Here is a 17670-nt window from a genome sequence, read left to right as displayed (position 1 = left end):
ATTCCTTGGAATTGTTTTTGATACTTAACTATTTTTAGATAATTAAGTCTTTTTGGAAAGTTTAAAAATTTATTCCTATTTTTGTCTTTTTCTTTTTTTAATATTCCAGGGCAGGATTCTTTTGATATTTGGGTTACTTTGCTTCTTTCTAATAACTATGTCCATTTAGAAAACTTGGACAATACAGAAAAACAAAAAGAATCATCATGTACTGCTCACATATAAACACTGATGACACTTTAATGCATTTCCTTTTGCTTTTTTCAGTGTATGTGCTTGAGTATATGGCATGTATTTGTGTGATGTTTAGGAATTGAGATATTTATGAATGCATTTATTACATGATTGATAATAGCTTTATGTCCCAGTTCATATATTTTTACTAGTAATGTGTTGGTCACTTGAATTCTTGATTTTTATTGACTAGGTAAAATTCTAAGGTGATGTTGTCAGTTATTTTTCCATTCTCTCACTGAGTATTTAAGCTTTGGTGCTGCAGGGAATGTTGCTGGAGGATCATAGCTTAAAAGACTTGGGTATAAATTTTAGCGTTAGCACTTAGCACCCTTTTGACCATATGTAAATTATAAATTCCAGCAAGTCTCAAGTTTCTAAAATGGAATGATTGTATACCTTCTTGAAAAATAAATAAATGTTTAAACATTGCCTATAACAGTGCCAATAATAAATTTTGAATAAAGTTTAGCCTTTATCATTGACTTCTGAGAAATGCATCTTCCCTTATCCTTTTCATTACTGCTTTTCAAGCATTTGTTTTTATTGAGTGAGGTATCTGATTGATTTGGTAACAGTGACTGGATGCACAGTAGATTTGATAAAACTTTTTTTTTTTTTAAAGATTTATTTATTTATACAGAGGTGCAGGGACGGCGAGAGGCTTCACCAGAGACAGAGTGAGGAGCAGAACAGGCGGATCCACGAAGTACACTGCTGAGGGGAGCAGCGGGCGGGTCAGGAGAGGTCTGCCACGCCATGTGGTCTCCTCCGGGGCGGGTGGGAATCGAACTCATGAGGAAGTGGCTTTAGCTTTTCAGTGCTGTGCTTTAACCCACTGCGCCACCAGGGAGGGCCCTGATAAAACTTTTTTAATGAGTATTTTTTCCTATGAAAACAGAGTCCTGTGCAGCAGCTTAAAGATGATGAAAGGGAAAGTAATTTAACCTATTGATTGTGTGTACCTGGAAATGTGGCACTAAAGTTGACTTTGAAGTATTAATAAATAAGTTTATTGTGTTTGAGGTTAGCTGGGTTTCAAATCACACTTTAAATAACATGTACTGTTTTCTGTAAATAGGTGAAAATTGGAAAGAAGCAAGAAAACTTAATGTATCTACACAGCATATTTTGGTACCTATGCACTTTAATGTGGAACTCTCTAAGGCTTTGGTTTTCACGGATATAAGGATGCCCAAGTATGTACTATTTGTTTCATTTAATTATTGATTTTCTCTTATTCTGTGACTAAAGGAATATTTTCTTCTGGCAATTGGTTCATGGAATAAATATTTCATTCTTATTTTCTGTCATAGAAAACATGTAACAAAATTTACCACTTTTAAGATGAACTCAGTGGCATTAAATACATTCACATTGTTGGATGACCATCTCCACTGTCCATTTCTAGAACTTTGTCATCTTCCTAAACTGAATGGTCTATTTACCCCTTCTCACACATCGTATGGCAATCAACATTTTACCTTATGTTTCTATGAATTTGAATACTCTGACCTTTATATAAGTGGAATACCACTTTTTCACAGAGCACATCTTCCCACCAGCTGTGCACAAGAGTTCCAATTTCTCCAGCTGCTCACCAACGCTTGTTATTTTCTTTTTAAAAAAGTAGCCATCCTAATAGGTGTGAGATAGTATTTGAATTTCTTTTCCCTATTGATAGTGATGTCAAACATCTTTTCATTTACTTGGTCATTTATATATTTAGTGAAAGAAATTAATATCTAACCAAGTTTTCTGCCTATCTTTAAGCTGTATATTTTGTTGTTGCTGCTGTTGAGTTGTGGGAGGTTTTTTTGTGTTTTTTTGTTTGTTTGTTTTTAAAATAGGTTCTGGATGTGAACTGCTTATTATAAACAACTACCTTTTTAATTAATGTACTTAAATCAGAATAAACGTTACCTGAAAATAATTCCTACATTTTGAAACAGATTCAGAATTTCTGGAACATTACCATTGGTTTCTTTACGAATCTCAGATAACAAACTACATGGTATTTTGGATCTGGTTGAAAGTATTCCAAAACCCAAACCTGCAACTGAAGCATATGCCCCTGTCAAACCATTTCAGGTAATTTTGTTATCAAAATTAATAAAAGCATGGATTAAAGAGATTTTCCAAATAGTATTTGTAGCAACTTCAGAAATTTCACTTTCAATTTAAACCATTTTGATTAAATCCATTTAATCCAACATAATTTAAAAATTACGTTGTAATGGAGAAATTGATGAAATAGCAATGGGGGCACATGTGGAAAAAGCTGTAAAATGATACCTAGTCTTTCTACTTCTCTAGCTTCCTGTTCCTTTCTCTTCAATTAAACACTATTTCTTCAGTTTTCTGAAAATATTTCCAGCTTGCATTAGTTGCCTAAATATATAAGCGTGCTTCTGTGCACTGTCACTTCTTAAAATCACACAAATGGGATCAATATACTTACTGTTCTAAATCTTTCATAATTTTTACTTTTACGTATGTTAGAGATACTTTCATGTTTGCACACACTGATTTACCTTACTCTCTCTTATGGTGAATTTTGTGCTGGTACTTCAGTGCCTAATATAATGCCCTCTTGGACATTCAGGTTGTTCTGAGTGTTCATAACTATAAAAAATGCTGTTTGAACTTCCTTGTATATCTATAGGGGCATCCTTTTAGCAATTAGGTAAGTATCTAAGAATATCAACAGAATTGCTGAGTTAAAAAATATTTGAATTTTAGGAGCTTTCTCAACTTTTCCCCCTAAATTTAGTATTTATAGTTCTACCAACAATAAATTAGTGTCTGTTTCTCATTAGAATATTAATTAAGTACTGAAATTCATTTTATTAAGTGAGAAAATATTATCTTCCAGTATTGTATTGATTTGCATTTTTTTATGACTAAGATAGGGTCCATTTGCATACATATTTCTGTGTAAGTTTCTGTTTTTAGAAACTGCTATTTGTCTTTTTTTAGTTATAGTTTTTCAATTAGGGAAGTTTTTCTGTCATTTGCAAATAGTTTTTCCCCATTTCATTTAAAAATTATTTGCTCTTTATCTGATAGATTTGTTTTTGCTTTCTATATAGTACTTGATATTTATGTAGTCAGAATTACTAGATTTTTCCTTCATGATTCTAGGTTTTATGTATGTTTATATATTTTACTTTAATTTTTTACATCATTCTTCATTTTGTACTATTTTTCATATAAATTGTAATCTTCTTGGACTTCCCACCACCAATTCACCCATGTGCCATGCTCTCTTCCCTTCCCAGTTTTGGATCCTGTTCCCCTCTATTTAACTTCTTAAGGGTCTTTCAAAAGAAAATAAAAATTCACATTTCCCTCATTAAAAGAAAAAACGCACACACACACACAGAGAACACAGAGCAGGTCCTCCCTGGTGGCATAACCCGTTAAAGTGCAGCACTACAGAGCTAGCCACAGTGACTGCAGCACAAGTTCGATCCCCCACCAGGCAGGGAGGTGACCAACATGGTACAGTAGACCTCTCCTGTCCCACTCACTTCTCCCCTGAGCAGTGTATATCAGTTCAGTTGTTTGTTCTGTTCCTTACTCTGTCTCTGGTGAATCGTCTCACCTCCATCTCCCTCAGTAACCCTGGCCTGAACTTCACCTCTTATGTATAAGTTAACCAAAAAAAAAGTAAATAAAACCACAGGCACTCCTCTTCTAGCGGCTTAAATATACTTCTAAAACGCAAATAATGTATGCTAGTATTAACATCAGTAATAAAAAATGTAAATGAAATAAAACATAATGGCTGATAAGTATTGATAACCATAATGAAGTTACTGTTATTAAGAACAGTTGACTTTTTGATATTTTCTCATTGATACCATGCATGTGGTTTTCCTGTCTATTGCAGACACTGAGTTAAAACATGTCTAAGATCTCCTACTCAGCTGTCAATAAGGAAATTATTTAACAGTTTTGTAATTTTTAAACTAATCTTGAAATGGTAAAACTGTTTCTTTAAATACATTTTATAATACACTTTTCTAATTTCGGGATGGATTTTTTTTTTTCCAGTTAATTCAAATTGAGAATTTTTTCATCCACATTATCTTTGAACCTTAAATAAGAACTTTTATGTTAATTAAAAAGGAGTTATCTTTCTTCCAGAATCAAATACCTGCTTCTTTGGGAGCATCACAGTTTCCACAGAAAAGAATTCCTCTCTTGGAGGTTCCATGCGTTGAAGACGGTAACACGAAATTTTTAGGAAAATATCCCTTACTATAAATATATAATGGATATAACTTTTATCTTGATAAAATTTATTATTTATATAAAATACTGCAGACAGTGACAGATATTTATATACTTTCCAAAAATTTTGACTAGTATTCCTTTAATGAAATATAATTTCACTGTCTTTAGAGTTGCTTTTCAGTGGAATTTTTTGTGTATAAAATTTGGTTCATATTCACAAGGACCACTAAATAGTCATCTCTGTCTCAGTATGAGTTAAGACACTGCCATGAACTTTGTAAATGACGTATTTATATGTTCTCTAGTTATTTGAAGAATTTTTTATAGTAAATGTAAAAAAATTTCCTTTTTTATTAAAGGATACAAATGCATTAATATCTACTTTAACATGTGAAACTTGTAAATGTTTTGCTATCAAGTGGTTTTTTTCCTCTATTTTCAAATTTATTCCATTTTAACTTTTTGAAATTGCTAAGTATTGGCAGAAATTATCATGTGGATCCTCCTTTTTCTGGAGAATGCATTGTTCTTATGTGGTGGTGACCAGGAAGGAATGGCAAAGGGAAGAGATGTTGTTTGTGAGATCATCTACCCAAAAGTCAATTTGGTGTAGTAGAGATGTATTTCAGATGCTTTTACTTCTTTCAGTGATTTTACTAAGAAGTTGAATGTGTTTTTGGTCTTCTGATCCTTTTTGTTTAATATTCTAGCAAATCTCGTAATTTGCTATCATGTATGTATACATTATACATATATGTGTGTATATAAAGAAGTATTTGATACCAATTTCTTCATTCAATTTTCAGGACTTACCCTCTGTTTTTAATAATGCGGTTTATAACTAAGTCTTTTTTGCTATTCAATTAGAGTGAGCAAAGTGCTGTTTGAGTATTCAAGATGCACATATCACTGCATTTACTATATAAAATACTCTTCAATAATTTCTAGATTGTGATTTTAAAAGGTGATAGTTAAACTGAAGATTGTCTTTTGTAATTTTCCATACATTTTTGTCATCAACAGTGTTATTTGTTCATATGTCTCTATATTCCGTTTGTTTTCTCATCTGTACATGCAACTTTTGAAATAGAAACTTAGTGTTCACATTTATCACTAGGCAGTTCCTTTGATTATTGAATAATATGTCTGATACTTAGATTCAGAGGAAGAATTTTTTGATGCACTATGTAGTCCTTTGGAAGAGCCTGTTCAGTTACCAACTAGAAGTAAAAGCAATCAACAGAAAAAGTCTCCAAAGGAGGAATGCCCAAAAAATATGACTCAGTGTAAAATAAGATTTGAAGTGCCAGAGGTACGTACCACTGAAAAATTAGTAGGACTTAACTTAAGTCATTAAGTCATTAAATTGTCTGTTCTGGTGTTTACAAGTTACATATATAGTTTCATCACTAATAGGCACTAATAGGCATTGTTGTTTTCACCCTATTTAAGCCAAATCCAAGTGATACTGACTTCCTTGTTTTCTTTAAAGAGTAATTTTCTTGATCAAGAATTGGGAGTTTGAATGATATATTGTGATAAATATTTATTGAAAAATATTTATACAATGTTAGTGCAAATTGTGTGTGTATAAAATTGCCTGAATTTTAAATATTTATATCACATGTTCACCTCATATGTCATATTACTACCACCCATATAAACAGTTTTTTTTTTTTTAATTTTAGATAGTAGTGGTTTCTTTTTTTTTTTTTTCTCCAGGTTTTGATTCAGTTTTATCACTGTGTTGGAGATTGTGAACTACCTGTGGTAGAAATTGATGTTTTAGGATTGGGTACAGAAATTGAGTTTAGAACGCTTGATTTGAAAGCAAATGCCTTTGTGAAAGAATTCTGCTTAAAATGCCCAGAATATTGGGGTAAGAAAATGTTCATTTAAAGTAAATGAATTGTTTGTTTGACATTTTACTATGGAGTATTAAATTTTCAAGGTTTTTATATCTGTACATTTGTTAATCCATGCCAGACAAATACTGTGTTATGAGATAGTTTTTTAATCTTGTATTTGGGAACCAAAGGGGATTGACCACAAAGAAAATGAAAGTAATCTTTATATTAAAGAAAATAAGTCATGACTTAATTTTAAATCTACTTAAGTATTCAAGCATTGGGCTTATTTCCTAATGATAGTGTAATAGTTTACCACAACTAATTCTTCAAAAAAACACAATTTATTAAAGTTCAGCAGTTCAGTAGTCTCACAAATTTCAGCGAAAAGGAAAAATGAGTTCATAGGAGTTTCTGCTTGGAAATGCTGAGGGGAAACACATTTCTTTGCCCATTTCGGTGATGGCAGAATGTAGTTTCATGGATTTGTTTGTGTCCTTGCAGCCTCATAAGTGAAGGCTGGCCTTAGCTCCTAGAGGGCTTTTTGGCCTTTGCATTTAGTCCTCTGTATTGGGGAATCAGTGTTGGGCATTTGGCCTTTCTTTGCCTCTCTCTTACCAATTCTTCTGTTTTTTGCTTCCACTCTTAAAAAGTTCAAGTGATCAGATTAGTTTTTGTTGTAGAGCAGAATTTTTAATTCAGTGAAATCCAGTTGATCAGGTCTGTCTTTCTTTTATGAATTATGCTAATGGTGTCATTGCAAAATACAAGGGCATTTAGATACTCTCTTTTGTCTTCTTGAAGTTTTATAGTTTTCCATTTTGTATGTAGATCTTTGGTCCATTTTGAATTAATTTTTCTGAGAGGCATAAAGTCTGTTTAGATTCATTTTTTGCATATTATTGTTCCTATGTTTATAGACATTAGTGTTGAAAGTATTGTCTTTGTTCCATTGTACTATTTTTACTCCTTTGTGAACAGTTCACTCTGCTTCTAGGAGTCATATATCCTGGATTCTGTATTCTGTTCTTTTATTCTATTTGTCTATACTTTCTTCAATATTGTATTGTTCAGCTAATATCTACATATTTTAGCTTTTTAATTGACAGATTTATTGAATAAAATTATGAAACTATTGACAGCAGACAACTTAAGAAAAATTAAGAGACTGGCAGATAGAATTCTAAGTCCTCTCTTTAAAAAAAATTACATGCTGGGCCCTCCCTAGTGGTGCAGCGGGTTAAAGCACAGCACTGAGAATCTAATCTAAAGCCGCTTCCACAAGAGTTCGATTCCCGCCTGCCCCGGAGGTGACCACATGGCGTGGCAGACCTCTCCTGACCCGCCCGCTGCTCCCCTCAGCAGTGTACTTCCTCGATCTGCCTGTTCTGCTCCCCACTCTGTCTCTGGTGAAGCCTCTCGCCGCCCCTGAACCTCTGGCCTGTACCCTAGTTCTGTATGAACAAATAAATAAATCTTTAAAAAAAATAAATTCATGCTCTTTTTATTATATTTGATTGGGGTAACATTGGTTGCAACCATGCACTTTTTCAGAGATATAGGCTTATACTTCTTCAGTTGTATACTACTGCAACACACCCACCACCTAAGCACTGAGTGCCCTTCACCATAGTCCATTGGACCCCTCCACACTTTGCCCTCTACCCTACTTTTCTGGTTACTTCAGTTGTCAGATATATTTTGGTGTGCTTTTGTCTGTTCCTTTGTTTCTCTATATTGAACATATGAGTAAAATGATTCTGTTGTCTTTCTCCTTCTGATATATTTCACTTCTTAACTTCACAGTCTTCACAAGATTCTGACCAGAAAGCTACTGAACCAAAAATCAACTATAAAAAGAAAACAATAAGTGTTCTAATATGTGGAGACAGAATAGAACACTACAAAACAAACACTGGGCTATGAGGAAATAAAAGAAGAAATAAAATACCTTGAGAAGATGATAATGTAGATACAACCTATAGGATGCATGGGACATAGCTAAAGTAATTCTAAGAGGGACATAGAATACAGGCCAGGCCCTCCCTGGTGGTGCAATAGGTTAAGGCTCAGCACTGCAAGCTAGCAGCAGCTGCTTTAGTGTGAGTTTGATTCCCAGCCCCAGAGGTGATCTGCATGGTGCGGCAGACGTCTCCTGTCTTGCCTGCTGCTCCCCTCAGCAGTGTGCTTTGTCAATCTGCCTGTTCTGCTCACCCACACTGGTCTCAGGTAAATCCTCTCACTGGTTTTGCATCTCTGGCCTCTAGCCCAGTTCTATATGCATGAATAAGTAAATCTTTAAAGCAAAACAAAAAGAATACAGGCCCACATTAAGAAACTAAAAAGCCCAAATAAACAACCTTGTCTGTAATCTCAGGAAATAGAAAAAGAAATCAAGAAAATTTCAAAAGTCAACAGAAAGAAATAATAAAAAGTGAGCACTGGGCCCTCCCTGGTGGCACAGTGGGTTAAAGTTACAGCACTAAGACGCTAAGGCCACTCAGCATGGGTTCAATCTCCACCCGGAGGTGACCACATGGTGTGGCAGACCTCTTCTCACCCGCCCCACCTGCTGCTCCCCTCAGCAGTGTACTTTGTTGATCTGCCTGTTGTGCTCCCCACTCTGTCTCTGGTGAAGCCTCTCACTGCCCCTGCACCTCTGGGCTGTACCCTAGATCTGTATGCATAAACAGATAAATCTTAAAAAAAAAAAAAAAAAAGAGCACAAGTCAGTGAAATAGAAGCCATAAAGATTCCCAAAGGACAGTGAAACCAAAAGCTGGTTCTTCTATGAGAACAGACTTTAACTAGGCTCAATAAGAAAAAAAGAGGGATTTAAATAGTACGTTTGGGAGGTTTTCCTTCCTTCTCTGAAAAGCTTTTTCCCCTTCTTAAACTCCTCCCCTTTTAGAATGCCTATTTATCCTTATGTTGCCTTTCATAATGGAGTCAGAACTCTCCCAATTGTTTTTTTTTTTTTTCTGCATTTGGTCTGTTCTTCCATAGCTTTCTCCAGAAACTTTTTTCCTCTGTAGATATTTTTATATCCTGCATCTCTGTTATTTTCTAATTTAAAGCTTTAATTTCAGGTCTTTCATTCATTGCTTTTATTTTTCAGGAAATCCATTGGGTTTTTTTGAATTTTTTGCATATCTTTCATCAGTTTTTCTGTGTTTTCTTTGTATTCTCCCATTTCTGTGAATTTCATTATCATGGAAATTTTGTATTCTGTGCCTTGTAGGGAGAATAGACCTTCCAAGTCTTTGTGATTGGGTTCTAGATATTTGTTATCTCTGGTTTAGTAATCTCCCATGGGCTCAGGCTACCATTTGTTGTGTCCCACTTCTCTCCATTATTTGTTTTCTTGGCTGGTGTACTAATAAAACCCCCGTTGAGTGTAGTTTTTAGTTCTTCAAAGTCCAACCTGTTGAAGTCTTTTGTGGTCTCTTCTATCCAAAGGAAAATCAATCCTGGTGCTATCTCTGGGACAGTCTATCAGATCTCCATCTGTCTGGTTCACTGCTTCAAGAGCCACAGCCAGTGTTACCCATGCCCTGTAGTTGACTTGATGGTTGACACTTAGTCTCCCACAGCTGTGAGTAGAGCTTGTGAGATCTTGGTTCCAGCTTATGAAGCTGATGGTTTGAGCTGGCAGTTGGTGACAGGGCTCTCCAAGCTGGAAACTGGAGACCAGGAGCTTCTCAGCTCATGTTCAAGCTGGCAGTTGGAGACTCTGCTCCCGCAGATGGGAACTGGAGGTTACTCAGTTCTTAGCACCAGTGGCTGGAAGTCAGGTTTGCCAAACTCTTGTACAAATAGTTCAGGTGCATGCAAGGCTCATGCACTAGCCAGTGGCTGCTGCAGCTGGATGGCACTTCTCCAGGGGCCAGTGGTGGGACTGGGTGCCTACTTGATTCTTCAGGGATGTGGCATTAAGAGAATAGAGAGGAGAAATGACATTTTTAGAGTTTAAGTAATAGAGATGGGAATGTATTGAAGTAATCGACTCTAATGTTCAGGATACAGGAAATCCTTCTTTTCCAATTTTATAGTTGTTTTATAATTAATTATAATTAATATAATTAACACTGCCTACATTTATTTGCTATTTTCTTCTGAAACAATTTTTAAAATCATTTCAGACGAAAAGGGGAAACCAGTTTATTTGATTACAACACTGGATAACACAATGGAAGACCTTTTAACACTGGAATATGTGAAGGTAGACAATTTCATTTATATAGCTGTGATTAAGAAATACTTCATATGGCAAAATAAGAACAATTCCACATTCTGAGTAGAAATGACCTGTAGTGTGATTATCTTTTTCCATCAGGATATCAAAAAGAAACAAACTTTTTAATCTTTATGGAATTTATTGTGGTATGTGTTCGAAATGAAGCTTTCACTTGGTTTCCCACTGTTATTTTAAGTTAGTTAATTTTCCTGGTATAAGTGACTCCATTTCTTTCCTGTTGATTGAGATATCCATTTGTCATTTATTTTTGTATGTACTATGCTGTACCTAAGTTTATTCCATATCTTTATTGACCTATTTTTATGTAAGTGCCACATAATTGTAATAACTATAATAATAATACCAACAGTATTTTGTCACTTTTAAGACCCCTTTACTATTACTAATGTGTTGTTTTAGGTTTTTGTTTATGCATTCAATTGATTTTGTATTTACAGTGTTCTAGATCTCAAGATAACACTTAGTTTTGGACACTTGGTAGGTAATTCTGTAGTGAATTTGAAGACAAATTTTGTTTTTGCATACAGGAAAAATCAAGAATAATCTTAGGGTCCTACATTTACTGTATTTTTTTTCTGGTCAAGTAGTTCTTTGCTTATGTAATTACATACACATATATATGTTAATACAGATATCTGGAAAGTTATATAAATGTAATTAGAACTATTATATGATTGTATAAAAATGTCATCCTGATTGTTTTCTCTTTTTGGGTAGGCTGAAAAAAATGTACCTGATTTTAAAAGTACCTATAACAATGTTTTGCAACTGATTAAGGTATGGATGAACAGTAATTTATTTTTTTATGTGGATACTGTATTTCTAAATAGGTATACTGTGAAAATTATAACTAGAATTTTAAGATATGTCAGGATAAACATGTAATATTGTAAGTTGTATGCTTTATGAAATCACAATATGTACTGTTTTCTACAGATTAATCAAATATATTGACCTGTTACTAAAATAAACTTTTCCTTAGGTGAATTTTTCCTCTTTGGATATTCACTTACACACTGAAGCACTTCTGAATACAATGAATTATTTTAATAATCTCCTTCCACAATTGGAGGAAACACCAGCCTCAATTTATGTTGTGGAAACTGAAGACAAAGGAGATAATAAAAAAATATGTATGTTTATTTAAAATTAAACGAATTTTTTTTGCCAAGTAGATTAATAAATTGTGACTTGTATTATTTATTACTGACTTCAGAATTCTATTACCTTAATATCTAGAGAGATCATATGCTGTATTAATTTGAGAAAATGATAGTGCAGTAATTACTTCTGCTAAAAATATGGCCTTTATTTGTCATTCTTTTTAGTTGAAGTTTATACAGTATAAATATTTGATTTATATTGAAGTTCATGCATTTAATAACATTTTAGAATAAACCCAAAATTTGGATAATGTCATATATAGTATTAGAAGACTTTAATTTAAGAACAGGAAAGTTGAAACCTTGATAATGACAATGTCACTTCATAATCATTGAGACTTAAAATATTTATGACTTTACAACTTACAACTTCTTGTTTTCATGTTCGTCTTACAGAAGTTTTTTGGTTGTGATTTGGTTTGCTTTTATTAGATTAGATTATTTTTTAGAATTCCTACTCTAATTCATTAGGCAATATCTTGCTTGTTTTCAATTGAATTATAAGTCAGGTTTTCCTCTAGTTATATCATTTTTTGTTGTGGTATCCCTATTCCTTTATAAGCTTAGTGAGGTAATTGCTAAAGTTTTCCTTTTTCTTTTTAACAATATGATTGATTTTTGCAGCTTTAAAACTACCCAAGAATGAAGATACTATTACCTTGCAGATTTTAGCAGAGTTATCATGTTTACAGATCTTTATTAAAGATCAGAAACGTAACATTTCTGAAATTAAGATTGAAGGTAATAAAATTTCAGAAAAATAAATTCAGAATTATCAAATGAAAGAAAAGACACTTAATCATTGTTTATTTTTTAGGGCTTGATTCTGAGGTGATTATGAAACCTTTAGTAACTGAAATAAATGCAAAGCTAAGAAATATAATTATTTTGGATTCTGATATAGCAGCCATATATAAAAAGGTATGAATTTGTTTATTAATATTACATGTTTGATGTTCTTTATATATGTAGGTATAAATTAGACAGTTGATTTCAGCAATATGGCTTATAAGTTTCATGGGTTTTGAGTTAGGGGTAATTGTGTTTTTTATGTTACTCTTTAGCAGTTGTAGACATTGATTCCAATGTACATGATTTTTTTGTAGTAACGCTCCACATGTTAAGGGGCCAGGAGCGACATGTGCTTTTTGCTCTAAATCTAGATATAACTGTTGTGTTGTGACATGCTGTTGTGCCCATTTTGGTTTTAGGTACAGTAATTATTAAGGTCTTTAGCTTTCTAAGCACTTGGATAAAAGTTACATGGAGTCCTCAGATCCTCTGGTTTAGAGTACCATTCTTTAGTTTACCTCAGTATGACGGTATTAAATGTATTGTAATTTATGTGTGCCATGAATTGAAAAGAATTCTGGCTCATCTGACATTTCTTATGAAATAAAATGCAGTGTAAAGAGGATTCTTAAATCTTCTGTATAGAAAGAGTGTATTGAAAGTGTTCAAATGTAAAATTACTAATGCATGTTAATCGAGAGTGGTAGGTACGTATTTCTATTCTCTACATTACAGCTTTAGTATCATACTAATATGGCCTCATAAAATGAATTTGAAAATATTTTATTCTCTATTTTCTGAAAGATGTATGCAGAATTGGTATTATGTCTTGACTGTTTGATGGAATTCCCAGTGAAGTGTTCTGGCATTTAGGTTTTCTTTGCAGGAAAGGAATCTGGGAAAAAAATCTTCCATTTCGGCTTCACTTCCTGAGTATTGTTTTTGATGAAATCAGTAGGTTTCTTCCTCTCCTCCCCACTTTCAAGTTGTTAAAGATGTAACTCACTGTTCTTTGTAATACTTGATTTTGTTGAAAGGTCTGCTACCTATATATATTGGTATTCTTTTTTTGCACATGATTTCTCATTATTATTTGACTGCTTTGAAGATTTGTATATGATATGTCTACATATATGTAAATTTTTTTAAAATATAAAAATACTTATTTTACACCGTTCTTCATTTTGTGCGTTTTTGGATCTCGGTTGTAATCCCTTGGACTTCCCACCGCCAGTTCACCCATGTGTCATCATGTAAATGTGTTTTTTTTGTTTTTTTTTTGCTATTTTCTGAGCTTGGGTCTATATGCCAAGCTCCCTTCCCTTCCCTTTCCTACCCTAGTTTCTTGTTTTACTTCCTCTTGCATTCCAAATACCCCTGCTACAATCCTGTTATATAATGTCCCACAATTTAGATCCTTTGCTTAATTTTCCCCCAGTCTTCTCTTGATATATTTCAGTTTGAATGATTCATTTTGATCTTTTGTAAGGTCATTGATTCTTGTCTTTGATTCTATTTATCTGTTGAACCCATTGAAGATATTCTTTAAGTCTGTTAACAGGCTTTTTAAAAAGCCTTTACTTTCCTCCTTTGACTTTTTCTGTTCCTGTGTTGATAATAATTATTTGTTCATACTTATTTTCTACTAGAAGCATTTACCATAATAAACATACCAATTAAAAATTCACTGAAAGTTCTAGCATCTGTTTTAGAGAAAAGTCTAGTTTTGTTGCTTTGTCATTTGTTAAATATTGTTTTATTGCTTTTTGGGGTATCAATTATTACATAAAGACATGGGATAATAAGACTGATGTGCATAGTATTTATGTCTGAATATATATATAAATGTATATATATATGTTTCTCTGTTTTCTTTTTGCTAGAGTGATTTTAATAGGACGTTGAGTTGGCTTTGAGTTTCCTTGTTCAGTATGGTCTCCTTCACTATACTACTGCTTTTAACTCTCTTGGCTTTATCTTATTCCACTATAGGCTGGGGCGTGAATTCCATTGATAGAATGCTGCTCCACTCTCTGCTTTTGACTTTTCTTCTCCCATTCTCTGAAAGTTCTCTTCCCACACTCTTCTTGATGTTAGATTCCACTGCTGCTTGTTTATTAGTGCATGTAAGCTTGATGGTGAGTACTTGAGGGTACACAGTAGAGGTGAGGAGGTATTTGGGTAGGCTTTTATTTTGTCTTAGTTCAGTTTCAGACGTCTTTCTCACAAACAGGACATTTATGGAGACCTTTCCCTTTTACTCATAACATTTGATACTTGGACTGAGAAAAGGTGACCTTTCATGTTCAAGGGGATGTCTTCCCATAGTGTATAGACGTTTTATTTTGTCTTTATCTCTGGAGTAATATATCTTCTCCTGTACCCATGGTTACTAGCTTTCTTCCAGTTTCTTCTCTCTCTCTGTGTGTTATTTACCTTTATTGTGGTAGCATTGTTTTACAACAGTATAATTCAGAGGTTTAGGTTCATGCAAGCATATGTTAACATAGCAAACCCACCGCTGGAGAACCCATAGGGCTTCTTCCTTATTCCAAGTTAAAAAAATAAGCCTTTGGAAATGTGAAGAGAATGATCTTGGTACTACTTTGCACTGAAAGTGTTTCCCCACTTTTGGAATTCTATCAAAAAAAGTTTTTCCACTGTATGCTTAGTGTTTCTTGTGCATTCCCAATAGCAAGTTCCCATGAAATACTTTAAACTGAATGTAAAATATTCCTGTGCCTGTGGTTTTCAGGAATTTGGATATCTATTGTAGTTGATTTTCACTATTTTAGTTGAATTCTTCTTACCTAGCTTGTATGGTACCTCACATCTCTATCTCCCCCACCTTACCACAGGTACACAGTGTTTATGCTGTGTCTCTCTTGAAGGTACTTTTCTCCTTTTTAAGGTTATTTGGTTGACTGGTGTCCTCAGATTTTTCAGTTTAAGAAGTGTTATGGTTTTATAATTTGCAGTTTTTTTTTGTTTGTTTGTTTTTTTGTTGGGTGTCCCTCTCTCCAGCATTCTACATCCTAAGGGAGGATGTATGTAAATAGACTTATTTTCAATTTCATCTTCTACCTCAGTCTTCAGTCCTTCATGTGTTTGACTCCTTGGGTTTTCTTCTTTGGTTGGAATTTTTTTGCTTGTTAATGGCTCTTCAACCCTTTGTCTTGCCTTTTAGTATTTATGAGACAAAGAAAGCTATAAGTTAATTTGTTACTTCTCTTTCCATCTTCAGAAATATTTTTTGACTTTTCACATCTGGTGCTGTTTCCACCATCTTGTTTGTATTGTATTGTAAAGTTTGAGACTTTTAGTTGCACTAGATAATTCTTGGTTGACAACTGAGAAACACTTCACTAACTAATAAGGAACACTGACATATTGATAATAGGGGAGACTCATTTGAAGTATCTGGTAAATCTGTTCATGTACCTCAATCAAGAGAAGTTGATGTTGTTAAGTAGTAGATGTATAGCATTTTTCAAACTTTGGCAGTAACCAAGAAATATATATGGCAGCTCTCAAAACAAAAGTATACATTCTACACGAAAAAGTTTTTTCTGACCTCTCCATTAAGAAAAATTTGGATCAGATCTGCTAAATTATTGGTGAGAACTACAAAGGGAGTTGCCACAACCAATTTGATAACTTTCATTTAGATGCTAACAAAGGAGTTGGAAATGTTACCTTATTTGTACATGGTGTGAATAATCAAATATTCTAATTTTGCTCTTAACTTTTTTTATACTTAAGACATCAATTAAAATATGGATTTTGAGCATTGAATTTTCTCTTATTAGGCTCTTTATATCACTGGAAAAGAAGTTTTCAGCTTCAAAATTATCTCTTATGTGGATGCAACTGCTGGTTCTGCATACACAGATATGAATATTGTTGACATGCAAGTTAATTTAACTGTTGGTTGCATTGAGGTAGTTTTTGTCACAAAGTTTCTATATTCTATACTGGTAAGTGTGTTATTTAGTTTTATAATTTATTCCGTACTCTTTAAAAATTGCTGGGATCAAACATAAATGAATAACAATTTATTTTTTATTCTTCTTGATTTTTCATAGTTTTCTAAGTAGCTTTTGTCATGACTGAAATGTATAGTATTTTAATTGCATATCATCATTTTCCCATGGGAATATTAGTTAATTGAATATACATTTTATATATTGATGTTAAATATGTTGATTGAATTCTTTATATGTGATTATTTTAAATTTGTTTTACATGGATCTAACCTAAAATTCTAAATATATAGTTGAAGTTTGTTTTTTTCCTCAAGTCACCATTAAGAAAAGTTTATTTTCTGTAGCATTGAAGTCTGCTATAAAGTCTGTGAGTGGCTGAGATGTTCGAGGTTTTAGGGTTAATTCCTTATGTGGCACCATAAAAGTTTTATTCATGCTTTCTGTAGTTTATTTTACAGCAGTTTTCAATGGTGTAAACTGATAAATTTTCATGTGAGTGTCATACTTATCTCCATGACTTCACTATTCATTGTTTTAAAATGCAGCCTGTTTTGGTTGCAAATCATGGTTGATTCTGGGCGCTTTTGTGATTTTTGAGACCACCATGTAATTTTTCTTTATTACATAATTTTGTACCAAAGATAAAGATAAACAAGTATTCCTCATCAATTTTTTCCTAATTTCTTTAAAAAAAAAAAAGCATTACATCACTGAGACCCTCCCTCAAATTTTACTGAAAATGTGTTTTTTATTAAAATGTAAATTAATTGTTAATATAATATTATGTATATTTTATATACCCGATGTAGCTTCTCGAGAATTCTGATGTTATTAAACTTGAGTTGTATAGGAAACATTTTTTAACTTACAAACAAAATCTCTGAATATGGAAATTATTTAGGGAATAAAGTATGATTAATCATTAGAGAAAGTGAGTTTGAGAAAAATAGGTATCAGTGAAACTGCAATATCCACATTTTGTGTTGTTGCAGGAATAAGATTTTTTTTTAAAGATTTATTTATTTATTAGTACAGAACTGGGGTACAGGTCAGAGATGCGGAGGGTGAGAGGATTCACCAGAGACAGAGTGAGGTGCAGAACAGGCAGATCCACAAAGTACACTGCTGAGGGGAGCAGCGGGCGGGTC

General features: G+C 33.3%; 1 protein-coding gene across 3 annotated transcripts in view; it reads left to right on the top strand.

Annotated features, from left to right (window-relative positions):
* Positions 1 to 17670, top strand: part of VPS13A (vacuolar protein sorting 13 homolog A (S. cerevisiae)) — a 159579-nt gene that overhangs the window by 59326 nt on the left and 82583 nt on the right. For all 3 annotated transcript variants that reach the window (XM_004677556.2, XM_004677558.2, XM_004677559.2), the window contains exons 22-32: positions 1316 to 1433; positions 2187 to 2325; positions 4387 to 4468; positions 5634 to 5788; positions 6199 to 6355; positions 10466 to 10545; positions 11299 to 11358; positions 11564 to 11714; positions 12369 to 12485; positions 12562 to 12665; positions 16346 to 16513. In XM_004677556.2, the coding sequence (XP_004677613.1) occupies positions 1316 to 1433; positions 2187 to 2325; positions 4387 to 4468; positions 5634 to 5788; positions 6199 to 6355; positions 10466 to 10545; positions 11299 to 11358; positions 11564 to 11714; positions 12369 to 12485; positions 12562 to 12665; positions 16346 to 16513 (1331 nt within the window). The remainder of the gene's footprint in view (positions 1 to 1315; positions 1434 to 2186; positions 2326 to 4386; positions 4469 to 5633; positions 5789 to 6198; positions 6356 to 10465; positions 10546 to 11298; positions 11359 to 11563; positions 11715 to 12368; positions 12486 to 12561; positions 12666 to 16345; positions 16514 to 17670) is intronic.

Source organism: Condylura cristata, unplaced genomic scaffold (genome assembly GCF_000260355.1).
Source record: "Condylura cristata isolate star-nosed mole 26May11 unplaced genomic scaffold, ConCri1.0 scaffold00006, whole genome shotgun sequence".
Lineage (NCBI taxonomy): Eukaryota > Metazoa > Chordata > Mammalia > Eulipotyphla > Talpidae > Condylura > Condylura cristata.
This window is presented reverse-complemented; position numbering and strand designations above follow the sequence as displayed.